This window comes from Aedes aegypti, chromosome 3 (genome assembly GCF_002204515.2).
Source record: "Aedes aegypti strain LVP_AGWG chromosome 3, AaegL5.0 Primary Assembly, whole genome shotgun sequence".
Lineage (NCBI taxonomy): Eukaryota > Metazoa > Arthropoda > Insecta > Diptera > Culicidae > Aedes > Aedes aegypti.
This window is the reverse complement of record NC_035109.1, coordinates 136663016-136683161: the sequence shown is the minus strand read 5'-3', so window position 1 is coordinate 136683161 and position 20146 is coordinate 136663016. Positions and strand designations below refer to the sequence as shown.

The 20146-nt window shown below is 41.2% G+C and overlaps 2 protein-coding genes across 2 annotated transcripts in view; one reads left to right on the top strand and one right to left on the bottom strand.

The window, feature by feature from the left end:
- LOC5569431 (protein FAM160B1) overlaps window positions 1-10092 on the bottom strand; it is a 32169-nt gene extending 22077 nt beyond the window's left edge. The window contains exon 1 of the mRNA XM_021848764.1: window positions 9787-10092. Coding sequence (XP_021704456.1) covers window positions 9787-9867 — 81 coding nt within the window. The 5' untranslated portion in view covers window positions 9868-10092. The remainder of the gene's footprint in view (window positions 1-9786) is intronic.
- A 422-nt stretch (window positions 10093-10514) lies between these two features.
- On the top strand, window positions 10515-11756 carry LOC5569432 (protein KRTCAP2 homolog). The gene is made up of 4 exons (XM_001658471.2): window positions 10515-10672; window positions 10807-10961; window positions 11024-11154; window positions 11216-11756. Exons 1-4 carry the CDS (start codon window positions 10669-10671, stop codon window positions 11322-11324), a joined length of 399 nt encoding a protein of 132 aa, XP_001658521.1. The 5' UTR covers window positions 10515-10668; the 3' UTR covers window positions 11325-11756.
- The last annotated feature ends 8390 nt before the right edge of the window (window positions 11757-20146 follow it).

Below are 20146 nucleotides of genomic sequence, written 5' to 3'. Positions count from 1 at the left end.
TGCACCGGAAGCCATCCTCCAACCGGAATCGCTGGACCGACTTCGGCACTCCACCGGCCAGTATCGAATCATGAAGAAACGCGTAGCCGGAGTAGGCTAGCTCCACCGTCGGGGACTAAGCCGAGTAGCATCGATCGTCACAAACCAGTTTTGGGTCGTCTGGGCGCCAGTGAACTGGAAGTCATCCTCCAACCGGAATCGCTGGACCGACCTCGGCATCCAACTGGTCAACAAGGAGAGCTCGAACAGCAGCAGCGGAGAACAACGAGTCGTCGTAGAGCAACGAAGTGCACATGAGCGTCCAGTAGAAGATCAACAGAGCTCTGACGCGAGGCCAGCTCAAGGGAAGTATGCGTCGTCGCACAGAAAGCTGTCCAAAGTCCCGGCGAGATGTTCAACCGCCAATTGGGCAAAACGCTCCAACAACTAGCAGAACAGTTAGAGGCTGAGATTGAAGAAGTGCATGAGCACAGAAGTGCATGAGCACAGCCCTCCCTCGATGAAGTTGCCTGATGTAGTTCCGGAGGGGATCGAGGCACAGGAGCAGTAGGGAAAGTTTTTTAGTGGTTAAGCACGCCTAACGTGAGTCCCACACCGTGCCAACACACAACAGGCCTGGCTTTTGAAGCTTTTTTGTACCCTACTAAAAAAAAAAAAAAAAAAAAAACCTGAACTACACTTGAGCACTCTTTATTCATTAATTATTATACACAAAACACTATTTTATTCTCTTAATCTTCTATTTTTCCTCACCAAAGTCACGAGGCACTTGTTCTTTTATCGGCAATGCAACTACTATTGTCGGCAATAAAAATGTTCACTTCGGCAATCCAAAACTGCGCAAAAACTAGTTTATGTATTGGTAACATTTCGTATTTGTTGACAAATCCTGAAATTAAACGTCACTCATTATGTTCGACTCGCTGAAAGGGCCAATGCAGCAAAATACGGACTACACTGCGAACAGAATTGCAGTTATAAATAAAATAGCAGAGAGTCAAATTGAATACACAACGCTACTAAATTAATGCAGACTAAGGCGCCATCCACAAATTACATAAGTCTCTAGGGGGAGGGGGAGTAGGCTCAAACGTTGCGGCTCGAATACAAAATTTATTTTTTTTTTCATGCAAAGACCGTTGCGGAGGGGGGAATGGTCGAACATTGTACATTTTAACGTTGTCATAAATGGACGCTGCCTAATTTCGTTTTTATTTATTTCATAGAATATTTTTTGTATTCGATCTCACTATGGCAGCATAGCTTTTGATACTGCTTGTTGTCCGGGAGAATGTTGTCGTTATAAGCTTGTTTACCATATCCAGTGTCCAACGGAATGTTAGATGGTTTGGCATCTTTCAGTCCGGCTGATGCAACCACATCTCTGATGTATCTCCGTTGACTGAGGTAGAAATCTCCTGCTTCATCACGTTCTACTTCGATGCCCAGATACCATTGAACATCACCGAGGCTACTGATTTGGAAGTTCTGTCGCAGGACTGCTTCCAGTGGTTTGATAATCCGCTCTTCCTCGCTTGCGACAATCAGGTCATTCACGTAGACTAAGATATAGCACCACTTTCCTTTCACCTGTCTGCTGTATAAACAGTGATCCGATTCACAACGCTTGAATCCAGCTTTCTCGAGTACTTCATTGAGTCGGTGGTTCCATGCTCGCGCAGCCTGTTTCAAGCCGTATACACCCGATTCTGTTTTTGCACGGGGGGTGCGTACCGTGCCAAAAAATTTTTAGTTCAATATTTCAAAAACCGTGCAAAAAAAGTAACACCATTTCTCGATGTTTCATGCAAAAATAAGGTTTTGGCGAAAAAAATGTATGGAAACTTTTTTGCACGGCCATGTAAAAATTTTTTTTTTCTTTTTCTTTTTTTCTTCAATCGGCAAAACTTGTTCTCCATATCAGGAACCGCATAACAGGGAGGCTGCCGCATAAAAATCTCCTCCTCAAGGTTTCCATTCAGAAAAGCCGTCTTCACATCGTACTGTTTGACAACCATTCGTCACTTCGCCGCTACTGACATCAGTGTCCGGAATGTTGCTTTACGGACCACCGACGCGAATACTTCGTCGTAGTCGGTTCCATATCGTTGGCTAAAACTTTGAGCTATCAATCTTGCCTTGAAACGATTGACTTCACCGTCCTTGCCTTGCTTCAGCTTGTAGACCCATTTACAGCCAATGGCACGCCGTCCGGCAGGCAGTTCCACCAGGTCTCATGTTTCGTTGGAGTTCATCGAATTGAGTTCCTCTTCCATCGCCTCTTTCCATTTGCGGCTCAAAGAACAGGATGTTGCTTCCTTGAAAGATTTCCTCCTGAAACAGCGGACCAGCCATACACACGTACCTTTCCGGTGGTATACCTTGATTCATCCTTGCAGATCTTCGGACAACAACTTCATCTTCATTGGGTAGCTTTTCAATATTTTCCGGATTGCCAGATTTATCACGTTCCTCAGTACTCACCAGGGGATTATTGATTGGAACCACAACGAGATCTTCCACTTCATTTTCATCCACAGGCTGACTGCTCTCCAGGAACTTGATATCACGACTAATAGTGACTTTTCCACTTCTTGGATCCAGCAAACGATACGCTTTTGAAACTTCGCTATAACCAACAAACTTGAGCTTGATTGCTTTGCTGTCCAACTTACCCCATTTCTCACTAGGAACGTGACAAAACACATCCATTCCAAATCGTTGAATGTGCCCCAGATTAGGTTTCTTTCCAAACCATCGTTCGTACGGTGTTCCAGGGATTGATCGTGAAGGTAGTCGGTTTTGCAGGTAGTTTGCTGTCACCACCGCTTCACCCCTGAATCGATGATCCATGTTGGCGTCTATCAGCATACAGCGGGCCATTTCAACCAAATACCTGTTTTTGCGCTCGGCAACACCATTCTGTTGCGGACTGTACGGCGCCGTGAATTGGCCAGCAATCCCGTTTTGCTTCCGATATGCTCTCATATGCTTGCCGGTGTACTCACCTCCATTGTCGGATCGAAGGATTTTCGGTATCTTGTTGAACTGAGTTCTGATCATCTCTTCGTATTCTTGCAGCTTCTCAAATGCTTCCGATTTCTTCCGTAGTATGTAAACGACTGTATATTTGCTGTAGTCGTCCACAAATGTCAAGAAATATCGTCTTCCGCCAATAGTCTTTGTTCGCATCGGTACACAAATGTCGGTGTGAACGAGCTCCATCACCTCCGACGTCTTTGACTCGGAAGCTTTCGGGAACGGTTTCCTCTGCATCTTACCATGAATACATGCCTCGCAAATTTCCTTGCAATTGCACCCTTTGACGTTAACTCCTTGAACAAGGTTCTTCAACTTCATGACAGCATCACAATCTCTATGGCCAAAACGCTGATGCCAAGCGTGGACGCTTTCATTTCAGATGCAGATTCCCGGTATTGCTTGATCACGAACAAACCTCTTTCGACCTCGGCTACAGCACCAATCGTCCCGCTTCTGGAAATTTTGGCGCCTTCTTCATCAAACGTCATGACAAAGCCTTACGTTGCCAACCGCTTGACCGAGAGGATTTCATCTCAGGAACATACAGCACCGATTCCAGGGTTATCACTCGGCGGTTGCCTTCACCATCGAGCACTGCTAACTTACCAGTACCGCGACCTTTTGATTGTGCCTTCATGTCATTAGCGACCCAAACAGCTTTCAAAACTGACTCGTTCTGGTGGTCAAAGAATTCGCGACGATTACAGATTTGGCACGTTGCTACGGAATCCAGGATCTATTGGTCCTCACGCCTCAACGCATTTCCGGTACAGAACGCCCAATTTTCGTCCTCGTCATCTTGCTGCACCACACTTTTGACTTTCTGTAGCCTGGTTGCTTTCGGAAATTTCTTCTTCTCTGTCTTCCATGCCTTGAATTTCTCACAATTTACCTTTAAGTGGCCAGACTTCTTGCAAAAGAAACACCTATCGAAATTCGTCTTGGGTCCAACTTGCAACGCAGCTTCAGATTCATCGTCCGAATTGATGTGACGCTCCCGCTTTTGCCATTCATCGATCAGCTTCCCCTTCACTAGGTTTAACGTAAGATCTTCCTCTGGCCTTGCCACCAGCGCGCTCATAAGAGTTTCGTATTCTTCTGGCAGGCTGCTAAACAGGATGGATACCAGCCACTGATCATCGAGAACTTTTTCGGGTTGCAGACCATTCAGCCTCTCGAACAGCTCCGTCAGAGCCGAGATGTGGGCTTCCATGTCCCCGTTCTTCTCCAGACGCATTCGACAAATTCTTCGCATAACGGATACCTTGGTGCTGAGTGTCCTCTTGACATGGAACTTCTCGAGTGTTTCCCAAGCTTCGCGAGTGGATTCGGCCTTCCTAATGTGAACCAGTTGATTGTCGTCCACGGCTAGACCAATGGTCGCCAACGCTTGTTTATCCTTTGACGTTCAGGCAGCAGTTACCGGATCGGGTTTCGGATCCTTTACGGTAGCCCATGTTCCTTCCTTCATCAAGAGTAACTTCATGCGAAAACTCCAGTTGTCGTAATTGGTCCCGTTCAACTTCGCAAATGACTTTTCCATCTTCGTGTTTCTGCTCTTCTGTTGAAAAAATCTTCAAACTTCGCCGATCTCGATTCAGGTGCGGCCCGTAACCTATTGGCAGTCTGGGATCGATCGGGACAGGAACAGTAATGAAACACATCTATCTTATGGAACAGTTGAAATGAGAATGAGTTTATTGTAACATAATTGAACATTAATTCATGTCAAACTTCAATGACTGCTTAGATTCTCCAGGGAGCTGCGTTGCAACTCCAATAATGTCTTGAAGGACGTAGCGCCATCAAAAGTAAAAGTACATAAGCATAGTAATTCTCGTTTAAATCTACATCGTCTTTGGGCTTCCTTTAAACCACCATTTAGAAAGCTGGAAATTTCATAGAATATATTTAGGGTAACCAATATATTTTGGACCTCTATATATTTTGGACCCCCTGGGCCATTTTCCTGCAAATTTCCCAGTTTAAGTCGAAAGACCAACGCAATTCGCATGCCATTTGGAAAGATTGGACTATTCCGCATTTGCATCAACCGTTTGTACATAGAAAATGTGTTTATTTTATCTGAAATTAATTTAATTTAATCGGTTCATCCATGCAACCGTTACAACACGTTACACACAGAAATTGAAGCCGTCAGAAATTTTTCAAGTCTAAACAAAAACTTCTTTCAAGTTTCTGGACTAAAAGCGTAGAGTTCCTTCGGTTTTCCATTGTCAATCGATTGATTAGACTATGGGCAAGCATATTATTCAACCAGTGCCATGAGTTTTGTCGCCAAATGATAAAAAATGCCGGAGGTCCAAAATATATACTTTGAGGGTCCAAAATGTATTGGTGTGTCCAAGATAAAAACACTGCTTCACAATTCAATGATTTTCGATGTTTTTTTGAATCCTACATGACCGTTTGGGCATTTTTATCTCGTAGAGGAAGTTTTTCTCTACATTTTAGCATGTTATTTGACTTGGTTACGCTGTGCAATCAATTAATTGGGACAAAAAAACTAAAATCACATCCTTAGAGGGTCCAAAATACGACCGTTACCCTATAGTTAGGACGGTAAGCAAGATATGGGAGATTAGATTTTCAAACTTTTTTGAATTTTGAACCGCCCTAATGATTACATATTCAAAATATTTGTGAAAAAATATATAGCGTTTATAGGGTGTCCTACGACTTTGATAACAAGAATCACAATATATTTATATATTTGTGTTTTTTTCTTAGGGAATTTCGAATGCTGCCTATAAAAATGTGGTTTGATATACAGGTTGGACTCGATTATCCGGAGTATCGATTTCACTAAAAGATACATTAAAATCTGCGTTAAAAGAACTTAAATATTGCCTGTTTTTTCGTTGGTTTATTTATATCATTCAGTGCCGTACCCTGAAAGTATTTCTAGGAACATGTGAGGTTTTGAGAAGACAAAAAATTATATGACCAGCATACACAAAGAAAACCTTTTTTACCTACGTCCAAAACTGATGAACCATTCATATTGTATATTGCAATACTAAATTATCTCAAATTTATGCATAAAAACTGAAAAATAAAAATATAGAATTTTCTGTCACGTTTACCTCGGTTCCGCGTTATGGAATTTTTCGGATTTCAGCTTGTGCTTTGAAACAATTCTTTTCGAAACAAAGCATTGCGTAGTAAATTTTGATGAAATAAAAATCAGTAGTTGAAAAGCTACATTAGTGCAAAAACAAATGTGAATCGGCAAAAGTGGAATAAATGTGAACCTGAGGTGTGATCGATCGTGAGCGTTTTCTGGCATGATCGAAAGAGGGGACGGAAGCGGAGTAGATGGAAGGCTTACATGGCGATGACAACTCCACCGTGGCATTCGATCAACTTAGTGAGATTGTTCTGATTTTTATTATTATTTCAAGTTTTATTAGCATATCAAAACAAATAGGGGAAAGGGGTCCAAAATGCCACTTTGAGGATTTATGGCGTGTGTTCGTTGTGATTCACTTTCAATTTACATATATCAATTGCTGTTTTACGGGAGGGGGGTCAGAGTAACTTTTCTTTTCGTTTCAGAGAGCGAGTAAGGGCGCTTAAGCCCAGGCTTTAGAGCCAGGACATACGGGAGAAATGCCTGTGTCCCATCCAAGGAAAAGGAGACAATCAACAATGGAGTGCGCATTAACTTTCTTAGCAACGCCACTCCCAACGATTTTGCATATCTCCCTAAATGGAACGGTTGGTACGGTTGTCCCCGTTTCTTCCCTCAAAATATTTCAACATTTTCTGTCTATCATGTTATTCATTCATGAATAATCTGATCGCCGGAAATTTTTGAATTACCTCCAAACCCCAAGTCTGCACAGTGGGCCTGGCCATTTTAATATTTGTATCAAATCATTGATATGCTGCAAATATTAATGCTGACAAGAAAATACTGGAAGAAATTTCAGTATTTCCAGGATGCTTTTCAATATTGGCTGTGCAAGCACTTAGAATAGAAATAGAATAGAATAGAAAAACTGAAAAATAAAAATATAAAAAAACATACTCCGGATAAGGCTTGGGAACTGTGACCACTATTTATCACAGTTCATCGATTCTGCCAGTCAACCAAACCACAAAGCAGCAGCAGCATACCATCAGGTGTTGCGCTGCCAACGGTTCACACACTGCTTGAATGTTTTTGTCTCTCCACTATGATCGTTTTCGGGCAGCCATCTCGAGGTGAATGATTGAAACAAATGTTAACTAATTCAATCGCTAATGTTTCGCTTGTGTTTTCAACTAATTGAAATCTATTAGCGCCAATAGCAAGAGCACAATCTCTCCGTTGCGATACATATAAACAAGTTCAATTTCATGCTACCTTTCGAGCAAAAATCCAAAACCCCGAAAACCGCAAAAATCGTGTCATTCCGCAATCGGGGTTGAAAAAACGTTAGGAAGAAGAAGATAACAGTTTTGAAGAGCCGTGACATTATTTTTGTTTTGAACGGTCATGGTTTGCTTTGGATTTTGATGGTCGCGTAGAAAAATGTGAATGTCGAGGTGGTAAATGTTTGCTACAGTACATTTCCCATCCCTGCTCCGGATAATCGAATCGCCGGATAATCAAGTCTCCGGATAATCGAGTCCAACCTGTTTCGTAAAAACAATTTCCACCTATTTTTTCGGTGACAAATATTTTCAATTTAAAAGGGGACTGAAACGAGTACATTTTTTTTATTTAAAGTAGGTACTGATGGAAGTTCTAGTATTGTATTTATATGAACAATAACCTACGCCTTCATAGAGTTGCTTATTTAGTCCCCACGTCATATTCAAAGAAATATGAAGAAAAAAAGCGTTATTTTCAAAAATCTACCTAAGGCACAATGAAAAATCATCAAAATCAGCTATAATGAAATCGAATTTATTTTTCATGGAGAAACATATTATTATTATTATTGTCTTTATAAACGAGGCTTTCAGCCCGTGGCTGGTTCACCTCGAAATAGAAACATATTAATAAATTGCAGCAGAGTGGTAATCCTGTGTACATGTTTGGAGAAGTATAAGACTTTGTTTCTAAAGTACTCTAAACCAATTTTGAACATGCTCTTTTTGCTCTAGTTTTGATTTTAGACAAATTTAATGTTCTACAAAATGTCAGTTTCAAAATAGGTAAGAAAATAACAAAAATATTAGAACTTTACCGAAGGTCATATTTTGTAACTTGAAAAAAATGACCTTCAACTCGATTGCGTTACCATTATCATAGATTCTGCCAGTATATTTTGGCTTAAACATTTGGGCTCTCTCCTTATGTGATTTTAATTCCAAACAGCACACGAATTTTAGGTTTTTAAAATTTTCATAAAATAAGTCACCCCTAATACAAATATACAAATATAAAAGTTGTCAATTAAATTTTCTTGAAAATGTGAACAACCCGTGTATAAAAAAAACCTATAAAAAGGACCCAGCTATTACCAACAACTTTGTAGTAGACAGGTTCCTTCCTCTTAAAACTGCTTTCTGGACCATAGTGGCAATAGATTATAGGACGTTATAAAAAATACAGTGATACCTCCATGAGTCGATGTTCCATGACTCGATATCGACTCATGGAACCATACTAAAAGCATAATTTCATGGTTACTATGATGGTCCCTAGAAGCAGATTTCCAAAGAATTGCTGTTCCATGACTCGATATTTCCATGAGTCGATGGTCCCTTCAATATCGACTCACGGAGGTTTCACTGTACGCGAAAAATGTGCATAAAACGCACTACAGTCAACTCTCCCTAACTCGAGATTGAAGGGACAATCGAGTTAGGGAGGTATCGACTAACAGAACACAAAACCAGTGCAACTACGATCCAAGGGATTATCGAGTTAGCCATGCAAACCAACTTTAACTATGGTTTACTACGGAATATCGAGTAAAGGAGAGTTAATCGTATAATTAATTCTTAAAATGTATCGATTGCAGATTTGCAAAGGTAATTTTTGCGTTAAGGCTGGTTTGCTACTGACAAGAAAAGGAATCGCCTATCTCGATGCGTGGAAAATTTCTTCCAAGAAATGGTCAAGAAAATCTAATTTTTCTGATCGCAGTACGCTGTTGAGAAGAAATGTCACTTCAAAGGAGGCTATCTGTAGGAAATTTCTTGACCCATTCAGTCAAGGAATTTCTTTACTTTTCTTGAGCAAAACAGCAAACTTAGCTTTACTTGCAAATCTATTCGATGAGATATTATGTTTTAAATCCAACATTGATCCATGTCTTTGGGCTATCCATAACTGTGAAGCATTTGCAGAACCCGTTAGAATAAATATCTATCTCAATCTGATGAAGAATGATAAGTTGATTTCAGATCAACTGTAACGCAGATGTACAAAACTTTAGTTCATCATCATTGATTGTTATTTATCAAGGTTGCTCAATCTCCATCAGCACCCTGCCACTCAATATTCCTAATCTCAACCTTTTATCAAAGTGTAAACAAAGTCCCTTGCACCCAAAACATGGATTCACTTCATTATATAATCGTTCTGGGTCAAACCGTGAACCACAAACAAACTCTTTTGCACCCATTATACAGGGTCACACCTGTTTCGCATCTTGAAGCAAGAATCATTCCTTTACAGTTCACTGCATTAATATGCTGCCGAAAGACGTGAGATGGTGATGACGCATTCTGAAATGGAAGAAACCCCGTGCAATCGTCTTCGGTTTGCCTCTATGCACTTACCACATCGGCTGCACTCTGCAGAACCTCCGAAAGTCTTCCCAACATTTTATCGATCTCGTTGAATTTCCGGCAGAGAAACATGAACTGCAACAAACGCTTCAGGAATGGCCTCGACACGGTTTGCGGTGTTCACTTTCGGGTAATCACCATCTTTTGCGGTGCAATAATTCTAGCCAGAAAAGGTAGAAATTTTTCCGATTGGGGAAAAAGCTTGAACTTGCAGAAGGTAACACGACAATGTTTTTATTTGCTCTTTGCTATTTTTTCACCTGTACTGTTTCGACAAGAAGCGAGGCGAAAATGCAATTTTGACGTTTTTCTTTCCTTTTCGATTGACAACGATTGCACGCATACGTGCAAGATTGTTTACAAACTCAGAGGCGAACTTTTGTCAGTGAACTAACACAATCAAACGGTAGGTGGGTTAAACTGGATTTACGATGACGATACCTGAACTTGTGTGGCGAACTGCAATAATTTCATTATATTGAAAAAATCCCGCTTTTTCAATAACTGAAATTGTTGAAAGTCTTGTAATTGATTATTCTGCGAAATTAATGTTCGAATTAAAAGATTTAGAGTCTGTTGAATCGAGGGACAGATGGAATAAACTTTCAACTCCTAGACACAGGTTCGTGCATGGGTTCGTGTCTTGTTGGTTGAAACACGTTGAAGTCGCCGCATACAAGTCGCACCCACCGGCGAGCGTTTCTCAGTGGGCGACATCCAATGAATGTTTTGGTCCACGTCAAACATAAGGGAAGAATTTGTTTTCTCAATGTTGTGTCTGTAGGCAAAATCTTCAATAGCAATCTTTGGAAAGTGATTTCCACTTCGCATTTTCTGATTAATTTCATAGAAATAATCTAAATTCCGATAGCAATGGGTAAGGATTCGTCTTTGAAGTTTTTATCAGCTCGAAGCTTGTAAATCGAACATAATTGGCTATTTACACAAGAGCCGGCTTTGAACTAGCACAAAAACCCTCATTGATTTTTTTTATCTATCTATTTACACTAGCGGTTCCAACTTCCGTATCATTGGTTCTGGCCTCGGTAACTGCCGTGTTGATTTTCTCGGCGATGCAAATGTATAAACCGTTGATTGCTTCCTCCCAAATGGCCACTGTTTTCGGAGGATTTCTCGGTTCTTGGCTATTCATTCTATCGCTGACGGTAAGTATCATGGTCAAGGTCCCGGCAGTAGATCGATAATTGAGAATGGTTTTTATTTTCAGGCGGTGTCCAACTTGGAAGCGGTCGTTCTCGGCAAAGGCTTCCAAGCAAAACTATTCCCAGAGGTGGCATTCTGTCTGATTGGGTCTTTGTTTGCCTGCGGGATGGTTCATCGAGTTTGTGCCACTACTTGGTTTGTATTTCTAAATCAAAATCAAGTTGTTTAACAATTCACTGATCAAAATTCTTTTCAGTATTCTGTTTTCTGTCGCTGCTCTCTACTATATCAATAGAATCTCGCAAAAGGTGCACAACGCACCGGTTCCGGTGGACACCTATGCTGGGAAGAAAAAGAAGAAGTAAGCTTCCGAAGTAAGATTACTTCTAATCGATAGTGTTTAAGAAAACTCATTATCCTTAACAAGCGCAAACTAAATAAAAATAATGATTTTAAATACTTTGCAATAAGTCATTTTACGAGACGTTCGAATGACGTTTTCTGGCGGGCCGCGCATTGTTGTTGTTCAAAAAACTAGCGTAATATCTGAATGGCGCTGGTCACATTTTTGTTGGTGATAAAGTCCCCGCCTCTTTCAGCGCATGTTTCTACCTGGTTTACATGTTTTATGTAACCAGTAGATGAAAACATATTTTCCCTGCCTGCTGATTTCAATTTAACATGAAAAAAATAAAAACTTTATTGCATTGCCATCGGCGCCATTGTTGAATAAGCACCTTTCAAATGTAGCGCTAGAAAAAACGTAAACAAATCGGCCCGCCAATAAGCTTCAAAGCTGGTAAACAAACGGAAACCATATGATTCGAAACGTCTCATAAAATGGCTTATAAACTTAAGATAAAAACGAACCAAAAAGTTATTGAATGTTATTATATTCACGTCCCATAAATATACATTTGTTTAAGGATCAGAAGCTTATTAAAAGTTTTGTTGTTCCAATCCTTTTTTTGTTTTTTAAAGCTACTAAGCTTTTTTTTCAAATTCTCCATTGTTATTATTGTAAACATTATAAACATTTCTTATATCTTGGAGTTATGTGGCAAAACTATCAGCCATTTACCCAACCCTTTACATATTATTAACCTTTACGTTACCGGCCTCCGACAAGGCATTTTCAAACAGCTGCCATTTCGTCAATTTCCATTCGATTTTTTTGAAACTGCCCTCAGTTTACGTTAAAAAGGTTTCAGTTATTTGTCATAAATGGAGAATGCTGAATTCGGAACCATGCCGGAGATATTCCGGGTTGTACTGGGGTCACGAGGGTACCAAATTCTTAGGGGGAAAAAAAATCTGTGTAATACAGATAAATCTGTATATGTGGCAGCCCTGCATTTCTGTTTCATGTCCAAAACCTATTGTGCAACGTTTCAATCTTCATGAACTTGACAGAACATGTCAATTAATGAGGAATAGATCCTGTGTTTCCACTCCTGAGTATCACGTACAGACTCCAGAAAGGCCTATTTTATGACATTGCCGTTATTTGAAGGAAAAACTATGTCAATAAATGAAGAATGTCCTTGCTGCCAACAGATCTGGCTACTGCAGAGCACAAGGAGTAGGTTTCGCCGAAAACCTTTTTTGAAAACTTTCCGTTATTTGAATAAAACATGATGTGCCACGGGTAAAGCATAATGAAAATTCTGAAAAGTATTCAAATAAATCTAGGATAAAATAGATACAAACTTTTGTGGCTTCTCTTCTTTAATGCAGTCTCAGGCAGGATCTTTCTAAATAGATGTTTACCACGATTTTTGGAAAATCTGTTATGCAGATCTTCATGAATACGCCAGGAATGCACTGTGCAACTAGTTAAAACTCAGCAGAAAGCTGGGAAGAAAACTAACAAGGAATCCACCCGAACTTTGTTTAGAACATCATCAGAAATCCAACAAGAACCCTTAAAAGGTTTTGGCTATAATGTTTTTAAGAATCTATTGTAAACTTTTGTGAAAATTTTCTATTAATTACTCAAGGTTCTCAATAAATTTGTTAATAAAAACTTAAAAGAAAATCGCTTTGGAACTCCTCATGAATGCACCATAAAAACAGTCTTATGATTTATTAAATTCCTTTGGCCAATAATTGTTTTAACAGTATAAAAAAAACAACCTATTGCCCGTTTAAAGAAGAGTAAATTCGACCAAACGTCGGTTCCGTCAATCGTACCGCTTCTTCATGAATGGAGGAATTCCACGTGCAACAGAATAAAAGTTTTGCTTAGAATATGTTATGGATTTCATCAGAAATTAAACAATAATCTAGCCAGCAATTATCTAATTTGGAACCCATTAGAGATTTCATTTATTACCCGCAAAGGGTTTTCCTACAGATTAGTGTTCGGTCCATCGTTTGTGTCACTTGCCCCTACGGGGGAGAGCGATGCAATAGAAATCAGACGTGCCCGGTTCGCGCAGTGCGAAGAAAAAGTGGTGTAATCCAGTCATAAATGTTTGGTCCATCGATTGTATAGCTTGCTCCAGCTGGAGCGATCGATGGGACCGGAAACACCCACTAACCCAATGTACTTTCCAAAACAATTGTGGAGCTGCAGAGGTATATTCAGTCTATGAACTCTCGATTCGTGCTCTTTGAGAGTGGTTCGCTAATCCCAAGCCCCATTCATTAACTCTCTGTGCATCTTCGACTGCTTCCATTCTTCATGCATTTTTCTTTTTTATTTTTAAAACTTGAAACTGAATAAGCCGTTCATTCGCAGCAATTCAAATTGTATTGCTCTGGAGTGGCCAAATTTTCGTTTATTGACAAGTTCCCTCGAAATTAATGAAGATTAAGACGTCCCACGCGAGGGGGACGACACATCCAGATGTTTAAGATAATTAGGATATCTTTAGACAATCTTTGCGATGGCCTTTTATCTTTTTGCAGCATGTTATCTTGTTTCATCCGTGGCATCATATAAAACATCTTCATCTATCTTCAAAAATCTCGCTTATCTTTCCGCATCTTACATGAGCGTATTAACGGATTGACTCAGTTTTCGTCGATAAACAACAAAGAGGGAGCACGCAGCTGCATCATCGGTGAATGTTTCTCCTGGGTTTGCTAATGGTCCGGAGTTTGTTCCGGATTCAGAAGGATACTGATCATCGGTTCCATGATGTGACGGGAAAGGATGGATAGGGCGGATACCTTGTCTGAGGCATAATACACGAGGCAGCAAAAGAAGGTGAAGAACCGAGTATGGGATTTGCTGAGTTTCTCGACCGCAGCGGTTCCTGTACGATTAAATCGGTGATTATGCTGTTTGAATCCTTCGAAAAGAGAAGTATCATGTTCAATGCCAGGACCGAAAAAAGAGGGATGTGGCTAAAGGAATAAACGATCTGGATCATTTCGGTGATCGTGATGCTTTGTGGGTGTAGATGGCCCGAAACAGTTGGCGTTCCTGGTGGAATTGAATCGGAAATGGCAGCGGAGAATACGGAGCTCGGAGAATACGTGTGATGTATTTTGTAACCCATGTTCAGTCCGTGTCTTGGTGCATGTTGTGAATTGGTTAAAGGTCTCTAGACTCCCTTACCCATAAATACATATTTTATAAATTATCAAATTCGGCTTTTATTTAACAATATATCAACAAAATTACTTGCTTTTTCGCTTTTCGGAATTCCGGAAGCTTAAGCTAGGTGTCGCATGGATTCCATCACAGATTTTTCAGGTTTAACGATGCTAAAGGCCTTACTGATGGACATCAAATCAAACATTAAGCCAGGATAGCGAAGCTTGCAGGATTGAAGAGCTGCTGAAGAGAATGGTGATCAGTACAATTTCCCAGAAGTGAGACTTTTGATTGCCGTCTTGGAAACAAATAGCTAGCTGTTACTTACTTTTGAAAGTACCAACAATAAAAATCACAACCGTTACTACACTCAAAATAATCCAAACGTCACTGTTACGTGAAAACATACGTGGTTTTTTTCCATCGCACTTTTCACGTAGCTCTTACGTTAATCATAGGTAGCCCAGAATGAACGCATGAACTTTTGAACTTCGTCCATTCCACCGGCGCTACAAGTAAGAGCTACGTGGATTTTTCGGTAGCCTTTACGAAGCGTTTCAATAGGACCTAGATGGTTTTGCATTAAATTAACTAGAATATAGACCAATCTTATCTCTAATAGGCTTTGGAAGAAAACTAATTCCCAATTGGAAAATGGGAACAAATCTAAATGATTTTGATATTTTTATATTCAATCTGAGCATTATGAATCATGTTTCCCAAATGTTGTGAGTATGTTCTGTTTTGTTGCAGCCTTCGCGTGCTATAATTGATAGAGGTGTAAAATATGAAGTAATGCAGGGATTCTTCGGTATTCAAAGCATATTTACCTTAAAATCAATCTAACACAGGATTTAAAGTTCAGCAGCTTCTGAAGTTCTACAAAAATCAAGCGGGCGCCATCTTAGGATATGCGCTCAACACCGAATGTACGTACAATATGCAGATGTCAAAATGAACTTAGGCACCTACGTGAATTTCACGTAAGTGCGATAGGTAACCTCAGTAACAATTACCGATTCACTATTTGATGGTTATGAATGGCTTAGTGATCTTTATCTTAGTCAGGTCAAGTGAAGGCAAAATGAATTTGGAATGATCTACGTGATTTTTCACGTAGCAATGACGTTTGGATTTTTTTGAGTGTACTGTTTACAAAAACCCGTAGCACTGCGCTCCCCATCATCAACATCATCATTGATTCTCCGTCCACCTATTCACATCTTCTTGCATCTCATCAATCTACGCGCAGAAGATGTTAGCGTATGAAGGACGTCAAATCTAGAATAATGCACTGATCTAAAAAATCGGATTTTATCCAAACGTGCATCTAAGCGGTGATCTGCGAGTGTCGCCCCCCTCGGTCCCACGGTATGTTTCCGACATAAAACGGAAATGTCCTCAAAGAGGCCTTGGCGCAACCTGTGTCAGGCGCTCTGGAGTGGCCAATTCTTTGAATATTTAGTTTATTCTTCCTTTATCGACATGTTATACTGCTTCGCGACTAAAAATGGGTGAACCACCGTGCGAAGTTTGAGTTTTGACCAACTTCGCCGCGTCGCGAGTCGCTTCGCTATAGTGCACATCTATGCCCTCCGCAGTGTGCATTATGCGCACTATTGAGAATCGAGTTACGACGCGGCGAAGTTGGTAAAAAATCAAACTTCGCACGGTTGTTCACCCATTTTTAGTCGCGAAGCAGTATATTTTGAATTCAAGAAGGTTGAGACGTCGCACGGTATGTTTCCGACAAAAAACGGAAATGTCCTCAAAGAGGCCCTGGCGGAACCTGTGTCAGGTGCTCTGGAGTGGCCAAATCTAATGAAATTTAGTTTATTCTTCCTTTATTGACATGTTCTCCCGAATTCATGAAGATTGAGACGTCGCACGGTATGTTTTGGATGTGAAACGGAAATGTCCCCAAACTGGCCCTGGCGGAACCGGCTATTATGTTCTGGAACGGTTTACTTATTCGAATTATGTTGAAATGATCACAATAAGCATAAGCATAAGCATAAGCATAGATGACCGTACAATTCGTAGGTGCTACTCCGTGATTGACCAGAACAATCGAAGTTGCACAGGGAATTAATGAATGGGGCTTGGGATTAGCTTACCATTCTTCAATGTGCACAAATCGAGAGCTCAAATTTAAAAGTCAATAACGGCGCCGGCCACGTCCTTACGGTCATCGGGGAAGGGAAGGAATGTTAGTGTGACTACCGTTGTTACTAGAGACCGAGATCACCTCTGCATCTCCACGGTTGTCATGGAGAGGATATTGGGTTAGTGGGATAAGGTAAAGATCTGGGAGTCACCAATGTTTGGTGATGCGAGCCATGATATAATCACGCCTAACCGGATTCGCGAAATAATTCGATAATCGCATTAAACGCCGAACAAGTGTTCGTCACTCGCCCACGCAAGAGCAAGCGACGCGATCAATAGATCAAACACTACTAACGATCCGCGGCGCTTTTTCATTTCTCTGAGCGAACGACGCGCGACAAGTTTGATCCTGCCCCCATCGCCCGCCCCCGCAGGAGCAAGCGTCAAGGTCGAAGGATCAAACACTACTTACGAACCGATCACTTTTTCACCGCTTCACTACCGACGCGCGACATATTTGATCCTGCCCTCATCACCCGCCCCAGCAGGAGCAAGTGTCAAGGTCGAAGGATCAAACACTACTCTATTCAAAAGATGTTTTTATTAATGACGAAAACTGAATATTACATGTATATATTTTAAATTATATGAAACAGGAATAATGCCGACACTTGTAGTGACGAACTATACATGGTTTGTTTTAAAATTACATATGAGTATTACTGTGCATTTTGTCTCGATATGGTACAAGTTTTAAAAAATACGTCAACATTCACAATGTCGAACAATTCAAAAGATAATTTTTAATAACGTATAAAAGAGACAAATATATGTATATTGAAATTGTATAAGAAAAAAACATAATGCCGACACTTATAGTGACGAACCATACAAAGTTTGTTTTAAAATTACTTAAAAGTTACGCTTTCAAGAAAATATGTGTTATCACAAGAATGAAACGAACTCACCAGTTGGTAATCCATCCTCGACTGAACACAAAACTGATACTGACAGCAAAACTTCTTGGCGTCCCGAAAACAAACCGTCTTGCTTGTGCCTTCCAAATACCTACCCAGCAAGACGCTCCAAAACAGAAAAAAAATCTTAGGAGCCGAAAACACGCGCGAAACCGTGAGCCAAATCTATCGGACGACGCAAAACCGAACTGTCCTGCTTGGGCTTCACGAAGCACTACCCAGCAAGACGCTTGAAAACAGGAAAAAAAAATCTCCGGCGACGAAAACATGCGCAAAACCGTGAGCCAAATCTATCGGACGACGCAAAACTGAACTGTCCTGCTTGGGCTTCACGAAGCACTACCCAGCAAGACGCTTGAAAACATGAAAAAAAAAATCTCCGGCGACGAAAACATGCGCGAAACCGTGAGCCAAATTTATCGGACGACGCAAAACTGAACTGTCCTGCTTGGGCTTTACGAAGCACTACCCAGCAAGACGCTTGAAAACATGAAAAAAAAAAAATCTCCGGCGACGAAAACATGCGCGAAACCGTGAGCCAAATTTATCGGACGACGCAAAACCGAACTGTCCTGCTTGGGCTTCACGAAGCACTACCCAGCAAGACGCTTGAAAACAGGAAAAAAAAATCTCCGGCGACGAAAACATGCGCGAAACCGTGAGCCAAATTTATCGGACGATGCAAAACTGAACTGTCCTGCTTGGGCTTCACGAAGCACTACCCAGCAAGACGCTTGAAAACAGGAAAAAAAAATCTCCGGCGACGAAAACATGCGCGAAACCGTGAGCCAAATCTATCGGACGACGCAAAACCGAACTGTCCCGCTTGGGCTTCACGAAGCACTACCCAGCAAGACGCTTGAAAACAGGAAAAAAAAAAAAAAAATCTCCGGCGACGAAAACATGCGCGAAACCGTGAGCCAAATTTATCGGACGACGCAAAACTGAACTGTCCTGCTTGGGCTTTACGAAGCACTACCCAGCAAGACGCTTGAAAACAGGAAAAAAAAAAATCTCCGGCGACGAAAACATGCGCAAAACCGTGAGCCAAATTTATCGGACGATGCAAAACTGAACTGTCCTGCTTGGGCTACACGAAGCACTACCCAGCAAGACGCTTGAAAACAGGAAAAAAAAAATCTCCGGCGACGAAAACATGCGCGAAACCGTGAGCCAAATCTATCGGACGACGCAAAACCGAACTGTCCCGCTTGGGCTTCACGAAGCACTACCCAGCAAGACGCTTGAAAACAGGAAAAAAAAAAATCTCCGGCGACGAAAACATGCGCAAAACCGTGAGCCAAATTTATCGGACGATGCAAAACTGAACTGTCCTGCTTGGGCTTCACGAAGCACTACCCAGCAAGACGCTTGAAAACAGGAAAAAAAAATCTCCGGCGACGAAAACATGCGCGAAACCGTGAGCCAAATTTATCGGACGACGCAAAACCGAACTGTCCTGCTTGGGCTTCACGAAGCACTACCTATGTTGAAATGATCACAATAGGTCATTATCTTATAACGGACTCCAAATTTTTACCTGATTTTTTTCTTACCAAAACGAGCACTTTACAATTACGAACTTATAACATTTCGAATTTTATAAAAATTAGGGACGGCCTAGTGCCCAGGCTGCACTATCAGCTAAGTACGCTACCCTTAGGCGGCATCCATTTATTACGTAACGCTAAAATTGGAAATTTTCGACCCCCTCCCCCCCTCCGTAACGGTTTTTGTATGATTTTTTTTTAAATTTTGTATGAGTCGAGCCTACCACCTCCCCCCCCCCCTTCGAGCGTTACGTAATTTGTGTATGCCGCCTTAGCTGGCGGTCTTTGTCATCATTTGACCCGTGGAAGCACGAGGTAGGAACTTGTGAGCAGCGTAGACAATCGTCACCGTCAAGGCTCCCCCAGATCTACGCGACTTTTTGCGGCGACAGCGACAAAAAATCGTCGCGATTTCGTTGTTGTGTCGCTGCAAGCACTCTTCTATGGAACCATCTTGACTGACACGACGCGAATCGCTGCGAAATCGCGTCGCTGTGGCTTAGACGCGCTCATCAAACAGTGCATGCAGCGAAAAAATAAGCGAAATCGCGGCGATTGTTTGTCGCTGTCGCCAAACAAAACACGTCTGGAATTGAACAAACGATCTCAGAATCGTCAACTCCACGCGCTTACCATGAAAGCTAATGTCGAATCATGAGGAGATCGGGTTCATTTCCCAATACAAGCAATTATGTGAAGATATTCGTTGGTTGGTGCGAAGCAAGCGAATATACAGTAAACGCCTTCTTCTAGTGAGTAGGGGTAGCAAGCGGAATGAGGAAAAATTTGCTCGTTGACGATTTTGGATTGAAAATAGTCGTGCATTCTTTCGTCGATGACGAGATGACGACCTGCCAGAGTTATTATACTAGATGACGATGTCTTTTTTTTCCGCACGGTGACGAATCTGACGATTGTCTGCCCTGCTTGTGAGGACCAGAAATGTGTTGGTTGCTCCTTCCTAATTGTCGACTCACCATTTTGCAGCCCTTTACGTAAACATC

Coding starts and splice junctions, on each gene's coding strand:
- LOC5569432 (XM_001658471.2), top strand. Junction 10,962..11,023: donor TATTCATTCTATCGCTGACG/GTAAGTATCATG, acceptor TTTTATTTTCAG/GCGGTGTCCAACTTGGAAGC. Junction 11,155..11,215: donor CGAGTTTGTGCCACTACTTG/GTTTGTATTTCT, acceptor AATTCTTTTCAG/TATTCTGTTTTCTGTCGCTG.